Genomic DNA, 21,515 nt, shown 5'->3' on the forward strand with positions numbered 1-21,515 from the left:
GAGGGGAGAAGTGGGGTCTGGGCATGACAACTTAAGGCTGGGCTCCTGGGAATCATTCCCTCTAGTGAGGCTCCACTTTCTAAATAGCACAGGGGACCAAGTGATCAAACCGAGGGCCTGTGGGGACATTTCACATTCAAACCACAAGAGACCAATCAAGGAAACAATGTGTCCAAATCTGTCTTTCTCTGGGGTCAATAGGTTCTTTTTGTTGTTGTTGTTTTCGAGACAGAGTTTCTCTATGTAGTTTTGGTGACTGTCCTGGATCTTGCTCTGTAGACAAAATTGGCCTTGAACTCACAGAGATCTGCCTGGCTCTGCCTCCTGAGTGCTGAGATTAAAGGCGTGCACCGCCGCTCCAATAGGTTCTTTATTCTGTTTGCTTTCCCTAGTCCCGCCTTCTCCTTTCCATTCCAGACGCTCCTCTCTCCCTCTCTATAGACACCTTGCTTATTTGTTTATTTTAGTTTGTCCCTATTTTTGTGTATGTGTTTGGAGGGGCTACACATGCACATGTGCTTGTAGGCATGTGGAGGCCTGAGGTCAACCTCAGATGTCTTTCTCAGTCTCTCTTCCTCTTGTGTGCCTAGACAATATCTCACATACCTGGAGCTCACCAGTTTGTCTGGACTGGCTGGCCAGGGAGCCCCAGGGATTCACCTGTCTCCACTGGGACTGTAAATGCATCACAGTGCCTGGCTTTTCCAACATAGGTTCTGAGGATCAACTAAGGTGTTCATGCTTGTGGAGCAAGCATTTTTCCAACTGTCCCAACTGCACCACCTCCCCAGCCTACAGACGACATCATAAAATCCCTTGGTCTTCTAAGTCAGCTGTTCTGTCTTTCTCCAAATACCAGACCTTTGGGAGAGTTTCCAGTTGAACCACATACATGATTGCTGGACAGTGCCTGGCTGAGGGAGGGTGTAAGAGAGGGGAAAGGGATGTGATTGACATCTCTGCAGTAGACATGGCTGAGATGATGCAAGCTCCTTCATAGCCTTCTTGCATGGCAACTGTTCCATTTTGTAACCCTCAATAAAGGACACTCAGAAGCATTCAACATGCCCACTCCTATTCTGTGCATGGTTAAGAGGCAATCAGGTCACTGGGACTAGGAGTCAGACAGCATCCTGTTGTGTCTGTCACATGATGACACACTCCTGACACCTTACAGGGCAGGACACTTGGGTAAAGGGTGATTGATCATCTTTTTCATGACTGATTGTTTTCCAAACTCTAAAATCTCCTATTTAGGGAAGTCTGTGCTTAATTGTAATAGGAAGAAAGCAAGAGCTGTGAGGAAAATCTCTGTGTGACTATCTCCAGCTTTGCACAGTTGTGGTATAACCTGCAAAAACACCAGAAATTGAGTGTCAGCACAGATGTACCTCTCCACATCTCCACCCTAGAGCCACACTGTCGCGGATACCTGAAAAAACGTCTCTCTCTCCCAACCTCAGCTCTCACAAGCCTTAACTCACACCACAGCTCTCTTTCTGCCTATGAGTCTATTATGTTTTCTGACCATTCTTGACCACGCCTCTTCCTTAAGGCTGTCGAATGGCAGAGCACGTGCCTACTTCCTTCTGTGGCCATGATGTGTAAAAGATGACATGTGCTTGGTTCTGGTGAAACAAACCTATGCAGTAATAAATGCTAACAACCTGTTGATGTGAAAAACAGTTCTCATACCAAAGGGAACGGGAGCTGCTTTATTATAGAACCAAATGTGAGTGACCAAGGCCTGAGTGTGCTGATTCTGGGGACTTCTAAGACCATGTTCCAACGTAGGCATGGCTTCATGAAGTTCTTATAGTTACAGCATAAAACAAGGTCATAAATTGGGGCACTCTTCAAATACACAGTAGAAATATCAAGCAGGCAAATTATAACAAAGTAGGGATATCTGTGCTATGGGTTCCAGGTGTATGAGATGACATTCACAGCTGTGGGGTTGGTGGGAGCTAGAAGTCTGTACAGTCCTGAAGGTTTCATCTGATAGTCACAGGGATTGAGTGGTTGTCACTCACAGTTGATTGACTGTCAGACACAGAGAGAGGTGGGCAATGAATGGCCCTAGATAATCTGTAACATTCCAATTCTCAGCAACCACAGCAATTACATAGAATCAGTTAATCAGCCTTGTATCTTTAATACAGGTGCTGCCCTCCCCCCCCCAAACTCCCAGAATCATCTCCTAGGTTGTGTCCCCATTTTTCCCTCCATCTTAGCATGATTTACTTTCCCCACCACAGTTACAAAAATCTATAATGCCTCTCTTATTTTTGGTAATGAATTCTATCTGGGTCATGGATTGTCCATTTTGTTTAGTTAAGATGAACCAAGTATAAGTAATAACTGTGGGAATCGAGGAAAATGGACTAAATGTGAGCAAGAGAAGTTGAAGGACTAGAGCTTGCTGTGGCAGGCAAGTCAGGAAGCACCGCTTGTGTTTTGGTGGAGACTCAAAAACAGGCAGCGTGTGTTGAGGGGACCCTTCTACCATGAAGTGGGGCCCTTCATGGTAGAAAGCAATGGAAGCCTTCAGGTTTGCCATGGTGGGAGGCTGCTGGCCTCTGTCCCTTCCTTGAGTGAAGGTCTGCTTCTCTCCTGACTGAAGGCTTTGTCCTTCACCCTCTCCTGACTGGATACTGCTTGTGACTGAAGGAGCAGGTGCACACCCAGGAGAATGCTGGGATTTCTCTGTGTCCTTGCAAGTTGAAAGTGGGTGTAGCATTGGAAGTGCTGTCAGTTACTCACAGATCCCAGCTGGTGTCCCGCCAAGGCTTCCAGAGACCTGTGCTGCCTTTCTTAGAGTGGGTGCTGGAGAAAGGGGCCTGGCTACTCCGGCTTCCTGGAATGGTTACTGAAACTGGGGAAGGATTGGCTTCCTGAGTTGACTGTGCAAACTACAGGTCAGAGGTCACTTTTCAGAGAATGGCTTCAGTATCTATTAAGGTAGCCAGTTTCTTATGGAAGGAAGAGAAGGAAGAGGAAGGAGGAGCTGAGGGTGAAAGTGAGGGGGAAGGAAAGAAGGGATAGAAGAAGAGAGAGAAAGGGAAAGAAAGAGGAAAGAAGAGAGGGAAGGAGGGATGAGAAAGAAATGGAGAGAGGAAGAGAGCAAGAAAGGAAGGGACAGGAGAGTGTGTTGGTTTGAATCGGAAATGTCTCCCATAACCTCATGTATTTGAACACTGGGTCCCTTCTTGTTGCTGCTGCTTTGGGACATTCTAGAACTTGAGGAGGTGGAAACGTGCTAAGGAAATGCACCACTGGAGGTATGCTTTGAGTGTATATAACCTCACCCTGCTTCCAGTTCTCTCTCAATGCTTTGCGCGCGCGCGCGCGCGCGCGCGCGCGCGCGCGTGTGTGTGTGTGTGTGTGTGTGTGTGTGTGTGTAGATGTGATCTCAGCTTCTAGCCATGAGCACCTGCTGTCCTGACCCTACCCCATGACAGACTTCTCCCTCTAGAATTGTAACCCAAAATGAACTTTTACCCATAAGTTGCTTTGGGTCACGGTGTTTTATCACAGCACAAAAACTAACTAATAACAGGGTGAGAGGGGAAGAAATAAGGAAGGAGGTGAGGAGGAAGAAAGGGAGGAAAAACCAGACTTGGTGCTATTCTCCACTTTCTAATTTCTAGATTACCCTTGGAGCTCTGACTGTCCCCATGTCAAGGGACAGCTCATTCCGGGGCTGGCAGTCTGTCCTTGGAACCTTTCAGTCAGATTCCATGGCTCAAAGGCCTTGCTGTGCAAGGCAGAGAGATGCTTCTCCTGTCACTCAGACAGACAGGAGCCAAAGGCTTTGAGGAGGCACTTGAAGAATTCTCCTTGTGTGGTTGTGCGGGGTGTGTTGTTCAGGTAATTTAACATTGATTTTAGTTTAAAAGGCAATTAAAACAAAATGGGCAGCCACTAGCCACTTAGGTTAAATAAGCTTAGATTTAAATCACTTCCCATTACCACCTTTGTTTTCCAAGGGGTTTGAGCTCCTCTATGCTAATTTAGTCAGCTGTAGTGTGGAGGCAAGCAGGGCAGGTGTGAAGAGCAGGCTGTGGAGCTGAGGCTGTGTCCTCCTGGAAGCCACTTCATAGTATATGAAACTGTTTTTTTCAGGCCTTGCCTTGCCCTAGGAGTCTCCATTTCATATGAAGTTTGTGAATCCATTTTGAAGTAAGGAGATTGCAGCCCTGGGTGGACCCAGAAACTGCACCATCTGTCAGAAACACCCTCTCCAGCACAGACTGATGGTTGGCTTATTTCTGGTAACCCTTGTTTGTTGGGGTAAATTGAGACAGTCCCAAGAACTTATCAGACACAGCAGATCAAGGAAAGGGGGAAGCTGCCTTGCCTGGCTCCTACACAGTGACGGACACCTACCGCACTAATCTACCCTCTGATACCTGGTTGTGTTAGGGATGGACAAGCAGATTTCCCAGCTGTCTCTGGGGCTTCAGCGGGGCTTGGTCTCCTGATGTCTCCTGATGTTAGGCACACCAGCCAGCCTGCCTACCCACCTGTTTACCCCAGTGGACCTGGTCCTGACCTTACTGTCTTCTGCTCTTGGACCTAGGTCAACCATTCTTCTCACAGATGAACTCTGCAGCTTTGCTTTCAAGTCCTGACTCCGTCGGCCCCACCAGCAGCTCCCTCCCAACTTTGGTCTAGTTTGGTATCTTGTCAACACAGCCTCTCCCTTAGGCCTCTTCTGAAACCTTTCCGACTCCACCACAGCCCCTTTACTGTGTTTAGTATTAGTAATGGAGGCTGGAATGAGGAAATCTGCATTCCCCTCAGCCAGATAACCAGGGCAGGCAGGATTGTCTGGCAAATTGCTGCCATTAAAACCTGTTAAACCTTGTAAGTTTATTGTTATCCATTAGATTCAGACACTGTGGGAAGGTACAAATGTGTTCCCTATGGTTCATCTCATGACAGGGGCCCAGCCAAGAGACAGCTATCCCAAGAAGAAAGGTTTGCAGAAACAACACCCAGGGTGAGATGGAGTTTCTTTTATTCACTTCCAGGAGTACTGAGGAGTGTAAGCTTCCAGGATTTGAGGCTGTGTGTGTGTGTGTGTGTGTGTGTGTGTGTGTGTGTGTGTGTGTGTGTGTGTTCATACGTCAGTCCTTGCTTGCTTGAGATAGGTTACTTGTTTTCTGCCCCAGAGAATATTCTAGGCTAGCTAGCCTGCAAGCTTCTAGAGAGCCTCCATTCTCCACCTCTCTTGTCTCTCAACAAGTGATGGGAGTACTACATCAGACTTTTACTTGAGTCCTGGGGACTTGAGCTCAGCTCCTCACACTTGCACAAAATGTGCTTGCTTTACTCACTGAGCAATCTCCCCAGCTCAGGATCTGAGCTCTTCACATGTGCAATCCTAAAAGCAGAGCCCGTGTTGAATTGGTCTCACTGGTTGGTGTTTCTCCTGTACATGTGTCTGCCACCACAGGCAGAGAACGTTCATTGTGGCATTATTTAGTGCAGAGGAAGAGGAAATGGCTTCTTGTTAAAGTAGGATAGCGACATGGTGCTGTCCCCTGTTAATTTCTGATGCAGCCACAAACATCCCTGGTATGTTATTGCAAAGTACAGAAGATAATAGGCAGTTTATATGGTAAAGTGCCATTTATGTGTTGATGGCATTTTCATTCTGTAAGCCATGGAAAATAGCACCAAGTGGATGGATTTGCAGTAAAACCTCACATGTTGTTGTCTTTGGTGTTAAAACAATGAATGGCTTTCTCTTGTGCTTTTCCAAATTTCCTAAACATTCCACAATAAATAATGAGTATTCATTGGTCTTATAGTTACTATTTTATTCTTGTGCGCATGTCTCTGCATTGTTATGTGTGTGTTTGTGCATGCATGAGTATGCTTACATGCTTTGGAAAGAAGGGCAAGGGTATATCAATCACTCTCCATTTTAGAGATTTATTTTATTTTTAATCATGCAGGTGCACTTGTACGTGCAGGTGTTCCTAGGGGCCAGAAAAAGGAGTGGGTCCCCTGGAACCAGAATGACAGGTAGATGTGAGCCTCCTGCTGTGGGTGCTGGGAGTGAATGTGCTTCCTCTGCAGGAGCAGGGAGCCCTCTTTCACTTTTATGTTTTGAGACAAGGTCTTTCACTGAACTTGGGGCTCACCAGTTTAGTGGCTAGGGTTGCCAGCCAGTGAACCATAGAAATCCTCCTGTCTCTGTCTCCTCAGCACTGGGATTATGGTTGTGCCTCTCCTCACCCAGCTTTTTGCATGATTTTGAGCGCTATCTCAGGCCTCATGTATATATACTGTGCACTTTATGTGTTTCCCCGGTCCTGGCCTTACAATCATTAGCAAAATATTGAATGCATGCTTACTTGTGGCTGTGCCTCGAGAAACATCCCTCACAGTGGTGCCACCGGGCCACACTGACTCAAGAATGAGGCTCTGTACATGCACTGAGCAGGCAGGCAGGACTTTCTATAAGACTTGGGTTTCTTGTTCGAGAGAAGCCTTCACTGTTTTTGCAAGACAGGCCCCTCACTTGGCCCTTATTAGTAGTTTCAAGGCAAACCATTTGGTAGGGAACTGCTTTTAATACACACTGGTGTGGCTGGAGAGATGGCTCACCAGTTATGAATACTTGACCTCCTTCTAGAGGCTCTGAGATCTGTTCCCAGTACCCAGGTTAAACAGCTCACAACCACCTGCAACTCAAGCTCCAAGGTCCACTGCTCTGGCCTCCCTAAGTGCTTGCACACACATGGTATACACTCACACAGACACATACACATTGACGGAAATAGAGCTTTAAAAATATGCACAGGTGATTCTTGTGTATGTCGATTAGTAACTGTGATAATTTGCCACTGACCAAGGGGGAGTAACAGTTCGCAGGTAGGAATGTAGAAACAAGCCCACCCTCAACTGTGTGCTCTCCCACCACAAACTGCCTCACTAACTCGCCCTTCTCAGTCTGAAGAGATTATGAGGTACTGGGACAAAGAGCAGCATTAGACCCCGCTGTACTCATCCTGTGAAGTTACAGTGTGGTTGCTATGTAATTTTAGTGTAGGATGTTTTGTTTTTTCCTAGATGGGGGCTGTTTTGTGCTTTTGTGTGGGAAATATTTTCAAACTAGTGAAAAAGTGGTATTTCTGTAGGATGAGGCCTATTTTAGCAGGTCACTACCATAGCTTTCATGGAGGAAGATAAAGGATAAGATTGATTTAAATAAAAATATATTGTACATTGAGGCCTAGCAGCATAGTTTTCCTAAGAAGAAGCAATTAGATGCTGGAAATTACAAAAAAAAAAAAAAAATGTTAATGGGAAGTATACCATGCTTTTCTTTTCATTCTCTCTGTCTCTGTCTCTCTGTCTCTGTCTCTTTCTCTGTGTCTCTGTCTCTGTCTCTCTCTCATGTATGCAGGTGTGCATGCACACATGTGCATGCATGTAGAGACCAGACCGACCTTGGGTGCCTTTGATCACTATGCACCTTCTCTTTTTTGTTTGGAGACAGTTTCTCATAAGGCCTGTGGGTCTCAGACTAGACTAGGCTGGCTCCTGACTCCACATGGCAGACCTAGAATTATGAATGTACATCATGCTGGAACTTTAGATGAGTCCTAGTGATGGGACTCAGGTCCTCATGTTTGCATGGCGAGCTCTTTGCAGACTGAGCGTTTCCCCAACTCAGAATACAGTGTGTTTGTTTTGAAGGGTTGTGTTACTGTTGGGAGAGAGAATCCAGTCCCCGGGTGAAGAACAGACACTGGTGGTAACAGTCACCACCATGCAGATGGGCAGGGCTCCTCACAGTTCTCTTTTATTTACCTCTCTTTTAAAATGGAGAAATTGAGAGGAAAATGAAAACAGAACCCTTATTTCCAACTCAAGACTCTGCTCCTCCTGAGTGATATCTTCCAGATATGTCTACCTATTAGGGGCACACACTTCTTTTGTTTATTTATTTTTAGTTTTTTGAGCCTTGGTACATAGTTCAGGCTAGCCTTGAACCCACAATCCTCTTGCCTTAGCCTTCAGAAGGCTGGAATCATGGGCGTGTGTCACCATGTTCAGCTACACTGACACTCTGTAAAGGTGTTCACCCACATACTGTTTACACTGAAAATGGGACAGAAACACTAATGTATTCGTTCTTATACAAAAAAGGTGAATATGCACACGTGGATACTTATTTCAATTATATATATATATATATATATATATTATAATGATCATTATAAATCAATATAAAAATCCCTATCCCCCCCATGTCAGGGCCACAGGATTGAACTTAGGGACTCACACATTCTATAGGTAAGCACTCTACCACTGAGCCATATCCTTGTTATTTGTTTTTATTTTATTTATGTTCCCTTACCCACCATCCTATATATATATGAGAGTGTTGGGAGATAGACACACACACACACACACACACACACACACACACACAAGTGCACACGCACATAGAATCTCATATCGCATAGGTTGCTCTCAAGTTCCGCTTGTACCCGAAGATGACCTTGCACTTCTCCTTGCCTCCACCTCTCTAGTGCCTCCATGCCTGGTTTATGCTATGCTGGAGGTCAAACACAGGCCTTATGCACCAAGCTAGGTAAAAAAGCTCTACTGGAGGAGGTGGGAATGGGGGGTGGGCTGGGGGAAGGAGAGGGGGGCAGGAAGGGGGAGAACAAGGGAATCTGTGGCTGTTATGTAGAACTGAATGGTATTGTAAAATAAAATAAAAGGAAAATAAAAAGCTCTACTCCCTGAGCCACATCCCCAGTCCCAGATATTCTTGTAGGGGGAGAAAGAGAGCTGTCTACCTCCAACATCCATCACTTATAACGACTTATTTATTTGGTTTCTGCAGTGTTGGGGATTGCACGTGGGGCCTCTAGGCAACACTCTACCTGTGAGCTATATCCTGGCACCTTTTTAATTTTCATTTTGAGACATATTCTGGTCAGCCTCGATTATCCTTGAATATACATACTTATAGAATAGTTATGAATAGAGACTTAGAAACTAGGCTCAGTTCCTAACTTGAAGTTTTATCTCACTGTTATTATTATTTACCAAAAATGTATGTCCATTTGTCTTAGTTAGCATTACTATTGCTGTGATGAAACACCATGACCAAAGCAACTTGGGGAGGAGAGGGTTTACTCCATTCACAGTTCCATAGAACAGTTCATCAACAAAAGCAGTGAGGGCAGGAAATCAATGGCAGGAACCTGGAGGCAGGAGCTGATGCAGAGACCAGGGAGGGATGCTGCTTACTGACTTGCTCACATGGCTTGCTCAGCCTGCTTTCCTATAGGACCCAGGACCACCCTCCCAGGTATGGCCCTACCCACAATGGGCTGTGCTCTCCTCCATCAACCACTAATTAAGAAAATATCCTACAGCTGGATCTTATGGAGACATTTTCCCACCTAAGGCTCCCTCCTTTCAGAAAACGCTAGCTTGCGTCATGTTAACATAAGACTAGCCAGGACAGTCTTCTTCCCCTCTCTAACTCTCTATGTAGTGATGCATATGTAGAAATGGCATGTTTGCTCTAGTTTTTTGCTGCTCCATAGTCTTCCAGGTTAGGATATGCTATTTTTTTAAAGTTCAATGGATATTCAGTTTATGATGTTTCCTCCTTTTATGAATGGTGGAAAATTATGTCAGAGAACACACCTTTTGAGTATGTTTTTAGGACACGTGTTAAACGTGAATCTGCTTGCTACTTGCTGGGTGTGCATGCTTTCCCAACAATGATCCTGTGCATGTGGAGTGCATTCAGGATGCTCTTCTCCCATTCCTGGAAATATATCTATTCCCTCCATCCTTTCTTTGTGGAGTAGGAGGAAGGAGACAACCTTGTCCCAGCATCATCTTGTCTTGTAGCTCCAGATGCTTGTGGAGACCCCTATTTCCCTGTGGATAAATGCGGACACTGTTTTAACTCTTTGCTGTGTCATTTCCACATGAGAATAGCAATTTATATCAATAACCAGGTCTGGCAACATCTGCCAAGGTTGTCACACTCAGTGATTAAATGGCCATATGTGCCCGAGAACACAGGGACAATGAGGCTGTAATTAGGATTCGCTGCCTCCCCACTGGCCACACGTTCTGTGTTTCTCTTCGAATAACCTTGCTTTTGTGAACTGATTTGTGAATCAAATTATCCCACTGAGAATGAAGTTTGTGCTGTGATAATACTTTATAGCCATGGATCTCAGTAATTTCACATGGCACCAGCAAGCTGAAGCCTAAACATCTTTCTTCCTTTCCCCCGTTTCTGTTGAGGAAAGCATCCAGGGTGTGATACAGGTTAGGGAGTTAACTTCGGGTCTGCAGATGTGGCTCAGTGGAGGAGGAAGGGTCACAAGGCCAATGTCATCCTCAGCCACATCATGAGTTCCAGGCTAGCCTAGGAAACGCAAAACCACGTGGAATAAAGCGGGGAGAGGAGTCTATTCTGTACCACGTCATCCTTGGGAACTCATTTTTACCTGGCGTCTTCTTTGGCCTCCTTTAAATGTCGCTGTTTCCAGGAAAGGCAAGCACAAGAAACACAGAACTCCTTTTAACACCACAAACAAACTGAAAACACCATCTTAATGCCATAGCCAAATGCACTTCAAATGGAGGGAGAAAACCCCTTGTCATTTGCTTCCTGAGGTGACAGAGACAGGTGATGATTATGTAAGGACTTGGCACATCCCAGAAAAACCCTGGAAATATGGCCTCACCATGGAGCTGCAATAAATGTGAAAGTAAACACTAGAGAGATTTATCGATTTTTAAAATTTGCTTACCAATATAGAAAAGCATCATTCACTGTGTGTTGGGTCTTCAAGTATTAAAGAAGGTGACTTGGTGGGACAGTGAACACCCTTCACCAAACGCTGGATACGTGTGTGTGTGTGTGTGTGTGTGTGTGTGTGTGTGTGTGTGTGTGTGTTATGCTCAGTTTTTGTATATGTAGAATTATAACATCCAACTCACACACACTTGAAGAAGCAAGGGCATTCTAGTGAGTGTAGCATGCAGTTCCCACAGTAAGAAAGAAAGGAAATAAATTGTTTTACATCAAAAAGTCCTGCTTCCACAAACAAGGAAGGGGTAGTTTCTACAGAGAGCATCTTTGTGACGTGGGGGAAGTTAGAAACAAGCACCACTCATACTTAGTTGACACCTAGTTGAGAATACCACACACACGGTGTCCGGAGAGATCTGTGAGGGCTTTGGGGAGGGAATAGGACATTTGCCTGGCTGCTGATGTTACTGGAGGCAAATCCACTTTCAAAGCCGATTTTTTGAACTTCCACCAAACGTTTTCATTCCTTCAAAGCAAGAGCAAAGTTCAGTGCTTTCTCATTTAGCAAAAGAGCTGGTAGATTTGAGATGCCAAGGAGTCAACCCCCCTCTAGGGGGTACAACTGCCTCTTGGGGGGAACGGAGGCAAGCCATCAGCTGTGGTATGGTGGGGCAAGGGGTCTCCCAGCCTCCCCGGAATTCCTTCATGAAGTCGCATATTGGAAGTCATAAATACTGGCCATAGATATTGTGAATAATGCAGGGAGTAGCGTAAGTAATTGCCAGCGCTGATATCCTGCCTTGGACATCTCATTGCTCCTGAGTTAAAATTGGTTGTCAAGTGAGGACTCTGGGGACCGTGCAAGGTGCCCTATTCTGTCATGTGGTACATATTTAATGCTTGAAAGAACAAGGGGAGAGACACATGCTGGAAAGGGGGGGGTGGTGGCGAGATTTGCCCTCCGTTCTATACTTTCCAAGTGCTTGGGAAAGGAGGGTGACATGCAGTTCTTCCCTCCGTTGCTAGACTTTGCAAAAATCGAAATAAAAACCAGGCGTCCAGTACCGACTGTCCATCATTTGGCTGTTAGCACTGCACGGCAGTGGGCTTGTCTTTGTGTGCTCCTGGTGCTTTGATTACCTCCCCGCACCGGGCGCTCGCTCTTGCGCCGCGTGCCTGCTGGATCTCTGGCCTTCTCGCTTGTTTGGGAGGCCTTGAACACCTGCTGGTGGCTGGAGCAAAACAGCTCTGGTCGGTGAAGGCGCGGCCAAGCCCAGCAGAGAGAACTGGAATCATTGACATTGCTAGCACGTGGGTACCATTCGCTGCTGCTGCCCCGGCACTTCTCCCGCCTCACGTTTCTCCCAAAGCGAGCTAGCAAGAGAGGGAGCAGGAGGCGCTTTTGCAGCGGGCGATGAAATCCTGGCAGCTAATTGCAGTCGTGGGAGATGCCCTTCAGGTAAGGCGAGCGAGGGAGGCTCGGAGACACTGTGGGAGGGGGAACCAGGGACTGAATGGGAGGGAGGGAAAGCAGTGCTGGCACCAGCATCCGAGCATCTCAGAGCCCGCTGGACTGATGCTCAGGAGGAGGGCGCGCAGGGACGGGGGCGGGCGGCAGGGGGAGGAGTGTGCGAATTGACATTCGGGGCCGCCTGTGGCAGGCGAGCCGCTGCCAGCCGCTGTCCAACGTTAGCGCGGAGAAGGTGGCGGGCGGGCGTGTGCGCCTCTGGGGCCGTGGATCAGAATCCGGACCTGGCGGTGGATGGAGCCCAGGGAGCTCTGAGAGGCAATGGCAGGACGTAGATGTGTGTGCAGCGAGTGAATTATACGGTGTAGGTAAGTTCAGCTCCGGAGTCCCGCGGGATGCGATCTGGATTCACCCTGGGCTTCCGGAGGGTCCCCTCAGTACCTGGGGAGCTTAGACCAGTTAGGGGACCAGAAGGTAAACTGATTCGTTTTACCAACTGGAAGTTCGCGGGGAACTTCCCTGTTAATAGCCATTGGCTCTGTTGAACTTTATTCCCAGAGATGAATAAGCGTTTATAAAGGATTGGTGTTAGAAGACCCGCAGGCTAGGGCTGTTTTTGTTGTTATTTTGTTTTGTTTTGTTTTTGTTTTTTGTTTTTGGAAAGCAGTACGTAGAGCTTTGCAAAGAAGATAGAGGTTGGGGGAAAATGAATGGGCAGATGGGCCGCGCGTTTGGAAAGTTGGCACGCGCCTGTGCGTGCGTGTGCAGAAGCATTGCATGTCGCCGGAGACAGGTCGACCCTGCCCATCACGCAGGCATCGTGCTCTTACAATATTCTTGATTTCTAGAAAACCCATGGAAGAGGCATTTCATCAACAATATTGAACACATGCTTTCCCTTGAACCACAAGCCCTGAGCTGTGCTATCTCACGGAAGAAGCGTCTTTCCTGAGAGAGCCAATGAGGGAACATGTACACAGTGTTGTACACATCCCTCATTAGAACAGAAACAGCACCCGTGAAGACCATAGCCATCCCTTCAGCCATTCCTTCTAGGTGACAGGTTAAAAGGAGGGTTCTGCGTATTTCCAAGAAGGCCGTGTTTTCCTGTTTCCTACTTCAGACACATCCACTAAGGATTCTGGACCCAAAGTTTCATGGCAGCACCCCATTAGTAAAAATAATTATATCGTCTGTGGAGGGTGACTTCTGGTGTCATGACTCAGAATTTACTCACTGTCTACATGGTTTTCATTTTAGCCTTACAGATATGAGTGTAGCTTGTGCTGGAAAAGTAAAACAAATATTAGTGTGATCATCTTACGTAGCTATGTAGTAAATGGTTTGGCTCCTAGGCTTCCAAGCCTTTCTCAAAGTCTCATAATTTTGACCCTCATGTATGATTGCTCAAAGGATGTATCTGTGAAGCGGAGTGAATTGTGTTGGAGGTTGGTAGTGATTACGTTTGTAGAGGGTTGTGTTCAGGCTAGTCATCTAATCAGCCACAGTTGTTTACCACTGGTCTATGCAGAGATACCGGCACTTGCGATGACCTGTAAGAAACCTATTCTGTGCTTCTCCTCTGCTCACTCTATCTCCATGACCTGAACTGGAACATGCCAAAGACTAGGAAGATGGGGTTGCTTCACTCAAGATCTAGGAGATGGGAGGTTCTCCTCCCTTCTCTGTCTCCTTTCTCTCTTCACTTGCCCGTTCGTATGTTTCTTTGCACTTGGCTGTCTTTATTTACTCCCCCACCCCGGAAGTGCTTTTGCTATACACTGTTGTAGAAAATATTTAGTGCCCAATGATGACAATGAAGACTCAGAAACTGGCTTGCCTTTTGCCCCTGGAACACTTTGCTCACAGACAAGAGTTATTCAGCATCAGACAACCTGCCCCCCCCCCGCCCCCCCTCCCAGTATCCTAACCTTACAGAATGTGAACATGTGAACTTTACTCTTCATTTCCACTGTCCCTGACTCTGGAAAATTGCCTTTGTACATCAGAAAGAACTGATGGTTGGCTAGCTGGCTGGCAAGCATTGTTTGCCTCTTAGGACTTTACAAGTGTAGTTGTACAGCTGTTACTCTGTATTCAAACTTTTATCAGGTCCATGTCTGCATTTTACTGTGGGGTCATTTAAATCTGTCTTTCCTTGGACCTGGTAGATATAACTGTCAGCATGGACTTAGGGGCAGGTTTAATTACAATAACCCTGATGCATAACAGAAGTCAATTCTGTTCTCTAGACTCTTATAGAGGGTTAGCTGATCACTACCCACCCCAACCTGAGCTCTGGAGCCTTCTCTTTCTCCCCAGGAGGAGTACGATACAGAAGTCAAAGGGGTTGGGAAAGAAAGGGCTTGCTTTAAGAGTTGCTTACCTCTAAGTGACAGTCACGTTTTATAACATGGGATATATGGATTTTGTTACCATATTTCAGAAATCCTTCATCCATTTATTGTCTTTGCTTGAGAGTAGAGAATATGGCTGGAAAAATTTAATCTTCAACTAAATAAATGCTAACACATCCTATGAAAGAGTTCATCTTGTTAAGCTGAATTGATCCAGAGTTTATATACAGGGTGTTTGAGCTAAGAAGTGAAAAGTGATCTACCTAGTAAGAAAATGTGTGATATACTAACAAAGTTTTGTTAGCAGGAGACTGAGATGGCTCATTGCATAAAGGAGCTTGCTACCAAATTTCAGGAACTGAGTTCAATTCCTGGACCCACATGGTGGAAGGAGAGAACTGACTCTTGAAAGCTGTCCTCTGTCCTCCACATGTGCATGTGCACGTGTGTGCACACACATATACACACAATAATAATAGTAATAATACAATAAAATATAACAAAAAGCTTATTGTTATTGACTTCATTTTTAGCTCTTGTATTTTGAGTTTTACGTTTAATCTTTAAGTTATCACAAAAGGCATTGGAGGAGATGCTTTGAAAGTAAAAGAATGTAAATTTCAGTGGGTGGTGAGGTGGGGAAGATTTGTGAGGAGGTGGGGGAGGAGAAAGAATATGATCAGAATGTGTCCCTTTCTAGACCTTAATTTCCCTTCTTGTGCTGATTTTCTGATAAACATTAATGTGAATATGGAAGAGAAGGTGGGGACCCTTCAAGGTGGTTGGTTGGTTGTTGTTTTGCTCATTAGACTTAATTTTGCTGCTTAGTAGAAACTCGGGAGTATGAGGACTCACTGGAGCCTTGTGTGTGTTTAAGGGTGTGTGAGTTTGTCCTATTTCTTCTCATTTTCGTGCTTGGCAGAACATTCTTACGTATTATAAACAATAGTAAACAGTAGAGAATAAGACGAAGGAGACTTGCCATCGTGCATTTAAATTAAATCACACAGAGCCAACTAGAATCCAAGTCCCTGGAGACCAAGACATGTCTTACCCCTCAGCTTTCACAACACCAAGGCAAAGAAATCTTTAAAAGTCAGCATTTCCATATAGAAATTGAATGGGAAATTCCTGCAAATTAGGTTATTTAATAATGCTAATGTCCCAAACAATTTTATTTTTGTGTGTTATTTTTTAATTGATCTGAAGTTGATGTGGGGAGTTGTGGGGATTATCTGTGTGCTCACGTACCCAGAAGGCCCAAACAGCTAACGTCAGCGGGAACAACTTGCTTTTGATTCAGTAGAACTAGGTTATGAATTCAAGCAATTAAACATGACAAAAAGCCCAATTTCACTGCCTAGATTAGTATGCTTCCAATTTTTCCTGCTCCATAAAAATTTCAAAGTGTTCTTTCTGGTTAGGTGCTTGCATAACCACTAGGTGATGAAGGGCTCCTGTTTCTCCCTTGCTTATGATGTCCAAATGCTTTGATGTCACAGATGTGAATAGGGTCCATTGAATGTTGGGACAATCAAGTAGTTGAGGAGTTAAGTTTAAAGCCGGAGTGGGGAATGAATAGTAGTTAGTCCGTGGGTATTTATCAGCAATGAGTCATCTGATGGCCACGTGTAATGGAGGCCAGAGGAGACTCTTCGAACAGTGATGGGAATATAAAAGTATATTCGGTTTCCAAAGATGTAATGAGATTTGTAGGTAGACGGTTGATTCATGTGTGTGTATGTGTACATTTATTTATCTATATATATTTGTACATATGAATATATTATATGTAACTTTAGCCATGCTTATTGCCTTTTCTTGATTTTGTTCACTTTTTTTCTGTTTCTACAGAAGTGAAGTCTAACACTCTGGATTCATGTTTGTCCTAGTTACCAAAGCTTATTGTTACTTTAAAACGGGCATGCTTCTAGAGTAATGCTTCGTCCAATATGTCCCCATTGAATTGCCTGCAGCTTTTGGCCAGAAAGCTCAGTTTCCTAGCCTGGATTATGTCATTACACAGATACTGTGCATGCACATACATCCTGAGGAGGCCCCCTCCAGCACCATCCCTCTCACACTTCCAGTTCACTCCAGTATTACCCTAGTCAAGCAGCTCTTTCTGTGGCTATCGGCTGTGCAGAAAGAACACCGTGCCTTAAGGATGGTGTCAGAGCTCTGCGGCCCTCCCTTTGCTCGTCTCAACTGTTCTGCATCATTTGCTGTTGATGTGTGTGCTTGTCCTCGGATTGGAATCTCTGCTTGTCAGAAAATCTTGCTGCTGAGGTAGGGGTATCCCCATAGCTGTTGTAGTTATTGGGATGCATAGATAGAGATCTTGTGTTATTAGACTTGAAGATGGGATGGAGATTTGTCAGGGCACAGTGACATCAGACTAGTTCAATGAGGGGTTCATCCTGCCTCATACTTAGGCATTGGGCAGTGGACTAAGAACACAAGCATGTCTTCTCTGGTACCTAGTATAATTGTGTACACATGTACACCGTTCTTCCCAATTCACAGATGGGAAAAGGATTTTCCAGACTGGATAACTCAAGTAATAAGACTCCAGATTTTTTTTTTTTTAATTCCAACACACCAAGATACTGTTGAAATTTATAAATCTAAAGGCAGGAAAGAACTGCATAAATGGATGCTTAGCAGATGTCCTGGGCTAGCAGGAGGTTTTTTCCCCCACACAGGATGTTTGGTAACTCTGGAGATGTCTGTGGTTGTTGCACTTGGGCACTGGTTGCTTCCGGCATTCCGAGGATGGAAGTCAAGGCTTCGAGGACACCTTCCTATCCTAAGGCAACCAGGAAGGGCCTCTTCATAAGTGCTAAGGTTGATGCTAAGGTTGAGTAATGGTGCCCTAGGTGGTATCGGGGTGAGGATGACTAATAGACTCAAACCAGCACAGAGGGCAGAGAATCCCAGCGATTAAAATTTTAAAATCTTCTCTGGATTCTGTCAACAGGGTCACAAGGCAATACATGAAGCCTTCCATTTTCTTCCAGGCCAGCATTAAAATTGGCACATCTGCTTGCTTTGAACATTTTTCCTTACAAATAAAATGTGGCTCATTGTAGATGAGGAGGTTGTTTTGGTTGGTCCCCTGCTAAACCCCACCCCTAAGTCATGATTTAGTCAGTGTGAATTCCTGGCAGTGCTGGGTGATGAGGTTTCCTTCATGGTGTCACTGTTCAAAAGAAGAGAAGTGTAAGGCAGCTAAATGAGCAATTCTCAGAATATTTTGTGCCTTGTTTTTCTTCCATCAGTGTTCAAATGCCATCATCGTCTCCTTATCTTTCAAATGTTGACACCTAGCTTAGTATATTTATTTAAACACATATTGTTTCATACTTGCCAAGTGCTGTTGTAAATATTTTCCAATTTAATTCAACTTTCAAGACTAGGTTGGAATTGCTAGGCTCTTTTTTTCTTTGCAGTGGCAACAGATGTCCAGAGAAGTAAGTTACTCAAGGTCACCCAGCTGCTAAGTGGCTGAGGTAGAATTTCAACTCTAAAGTGTGGGCTCTTGGGTCCTTGACTAAAATGATTAAAAGTTAGAACGTCTTTGTCTGTACAAAGGAAAAGTACTTAGGCACCATTGTGTAATATGATTTTTGAAACAAAAGACCCTTAGTTTGGGGATAGTTGATTAAGAAAATTAACTTAACCATATTTCAAAGGGCATGCATCCTGATATTTACAACTTTATTTTTCAGTTAAGTATTCACAGACAGGTGTGGTGGTTCATGCTAGTAATTCTGCACCCGAGGAGGGGTGGAAGGCAGGAAGATCAGGAGTTCAAGGTCATCCTTCACCACTTGCTGGCATGAAATTCAGAGGACCCATCTCAAACAAAACAAAATTCAGGTAGGAGAGGTGGCTCAGCAGTTAAAAGTACACACTGCTCTTGCAGAAGACCCCAGCTCAATTTCCAACACCTATGTCCTTCATCTTACAACTAATAACTGTATCTCCAGCTCCAAAAGATCTGACACCCTCTTCTGGCCTCCATAGGCACTGCACACACACACACACACACACACACACACACACACACACACACACACACACACACTTAAAAATAAATCTTTAAAAATAAATAAATGTTTAAATAAAACCTAAATAAATACAAGAGTTAATGAACAGTCCTATGCCAGGGTTGGGAGGGTCTAAATGTTCTCTTTGACTTAATCACATCCCAGCAGCAGCAGCATCCTAGAACAGTGCCGAGGTGCACTGGGTAACAGTTACAGCAGAGGCTGAGGAGATGGTTTGGTGAGCAAAGTGCTTGCTGTGGACGTGTGAGGACCTGAGGTCTGCTCTCCCAAATCCATGTAAAACTAGATGTGACGGTGCATGTCTGCAATCCGGCATCCCTATGGTAAGATGTGGGGACAGGAGAATGCCTAGAACCTGGAGCCAGCCAGCCTGGCATACACAACAGAGAACAAGAAGAGACCTTGTCTCAAACAAGGTAGAAAACAAGAACCCACCCACACCCAAGGTGTTATCTGACCGCTGAAGGCACACTCTAACATATATGTGCCAACACTCATACACATAATCATGCACACAGATAAAATATTATATTAGAAATAATCTGTCTCTCTAGTGACTGTGGTGTTGGGACCTAGCTCTGTAGAGTCCAATAAGAAGCCTATCTCTTTGGTGTCCTGGTGCTCTTAGAATTTCCTAGTAAGCCTGAGTCCCACAGTGAGTGTGTTGGGATAGACATGGGGCTGTTGATTCCTGGCTCATTTTTGCTCATGGCAGTTTGTTTATCTTCCTTCCTTCAGGCCATGGGAGGGACCAGGCCTATCTTTTTCCTCTTGAATTTTTAGCATGTAGCAAATGCTATGAAAAGAAAAACAATTTGAGTTGATTTTTAAATAGAAGTGCCAATTTGACATATTTTATTCTGCTTTAGAAGAAAAACGAAGAAGAGATATCTGTGATGCTGCAATTAAGCACGTGTACTCAGTAAGCAGAAGACAGGAGTGGGAGCTCACCTGAATGAATGGGGACAACTCTCTAAGGGATGGAAGAGCTTGTCTCTGCCCAAGTGTCTTCCCAGGGCATGTGTGGGGTTAGATATTCAATGCCTCACACAGAAATGCATTTGCATGGTAATGGGGACCATAGATCTGAGAAATACCAGTTCCAGACCAGGTTTCCCCCTGGCCTTCACATACAGATTTGTACATTGCCTAGGCCTTGGAACAGTCCGTTCACTGCTCTGAAAGTCCTCAATCACAACTCACAATCATGAATCCTTTTTTTTTAAACAAGACAACTTACAGATTTTTACATAGGAAAAGAGAAAGGGCCATGACTGCCCAGCTTGAATCTGCCCAAACTAAATCCAGTGAAACGGACCATTGAGTTTGCTCCCACCCAGCTTCTGAGGCAGCACAGGATCTGAGCTGGAAGTGGAAACCATTACTGTTTTGTGAGTTTCAGGCCCAGTGAACTCACAATTGAACAAAGAAAGCAAAAGCGAATCCTATTTTGGAACTGTCAAAAGGCTCATGTTGGATCCATTATCATCAAATGTCCTTTTTAATACAGTTCATCGAATTGGCTTTTGTGGGATACCTATTATGTGTGTTGGTTCAGGAAATGGTTTAAAATGGGACCAGGATTGGTTGTTCAAAGGTAAAGTAAATGACATTAAACACACACATCAGGGCTACCTGTTATTTTCTATAGATATTATAGGTCTATAGTACTACAATGAAAAATATATGCAAATATATGTGATTATATATATATATATATATATATATATATATATATATATATTCCATTAAGTTATATATAACATGTACATACGTTATATGTGTTCATAGATAAAGGAAAGAAAGATGAAGACAATTGCATTTTAAATACTTATTCTCATTTTATGTGTACGTGTATGTAACTGGGCATATATATGGGCACCTTATGCATACAGTGCCCCTAGAGGCCAGAAGATAGCATCAGCTTTCCTGGAGTTGGAGTTGCAGGTGGGTGTGACTCATCCAATAGGAGTCCTGAAAACCAAATTCAGCCCTCTGGAGGAGCAGTGAGCATCCTTAACTGCTGAGCTGTCTCTCCAGTCCCAGAAATTGCACATTAAAGGACCATTTTAATTGTGTCCAGTGACATAGATTTCTAATATATTCCCCTACCTTATGTGAGCCTGTTGTTAGAAATAATGATGGTGCCCTAGTTACTTTTCTATTACTGTGATAAAATACTTCAACTAAAGCAACTTAAAAGAGAGAGGGTTTATTCTGGCTCTCAGTCTAGAGGGACACTATCCATCATGGACAGAAAGACATGGCAGTGGCAGCAGGAAACTGGCTGGTCATCTTGCATCTGTACCCAGGAAGCAGAGAGTGAACTGAAGTGGGACCAGGATCTAAAGACTCAAGGCCCTCCTCTCTGACCTTCCTTCTCCACTGAGTCTCCACCTCCTAAAGTTTCCACAGCCTTCCCAAATACCACCACCCCTTGGGAACAGTATGTGCAGACACATGAGCTTATGTGGGCATTTCCTATTCAAATCACAACAGATGGCCTCTGACCAATGTTCTGTTGATGGTGATGATAGCACCCAACACAAGGAAATGGATTTCTCTGGAGTTACTGAAGAACTTCTCCAAGAAGCTAAAAATTGCAGTGTTCTATCACTTTTCAGGTTCCAATTCTGCTGACAGCAGATCAAAGCAGGGATTGTTGTAGTCCATTAACCACCTGCTCAGTAGACAGAATTCAAAGTTGTCACCCTCCTTACTGGCTGATTTGCATTGGGCACTGGCTGAGTTGAAACCTCTAGTGGCTCTTTGAGGCAGGTGTCCTTGTAATACCCATT

The 21,515-nt window shown here is 44.7% G+C and overlaps 1 protein-coding gene across 17 annotated transcripts in view; it reads left to right on the top strand.

The window, feature by feature from the left end:
• The window catches only part of Rbfox1 (RNA binding fox-1 homolog 1), a 1,601,479-nt gene that overhangs the window by 492,851 nt on the left and 1,087,113 nt on the right, over positions 1-21,515 (top strand). For 4 of the 17 annotated variants that reach the window (XM_028872933.2, XM_028872934.2, XM_028872932.2 and 1 more), the window contains exon 1: positions 12,447-12,655. The exons of 12 other annotated variants lie outside the window; for them this stretch is intronic. Coding sequence is in view for 1 of the 5 variants with exons in the window: in XM_028872921.2 (XP_028728754.1) it covers positions 12,234-12,278 (45 nt within the window). In the remaining 4 variants the exon portion in view is untranslated. Of the gene's footprint in view, positions 1-10,946; positions 12,279-12,446; positions 12,656-21,515 lie in introns of those variants that run through there. One more of the 17 variants, XM_028872921.2, reaches the window with a different exon arrangement.

The sequence above is a fragment of the Peromyscus leucopus genome, chromosome 8b, assembly GCF_004664715.2.
Source record: "Peromyscus leucopus breed LL Stock chromosome 8b, UCI_PerLeu_2.1, whole genome shotgun sequence".
Classification (NCBI taxonomy): Eukaryota; Metazoa; Chordata; class Mammalia; order Rodentia; family Cricetidae; genus Peromyscus; species Peromyscus leucopus.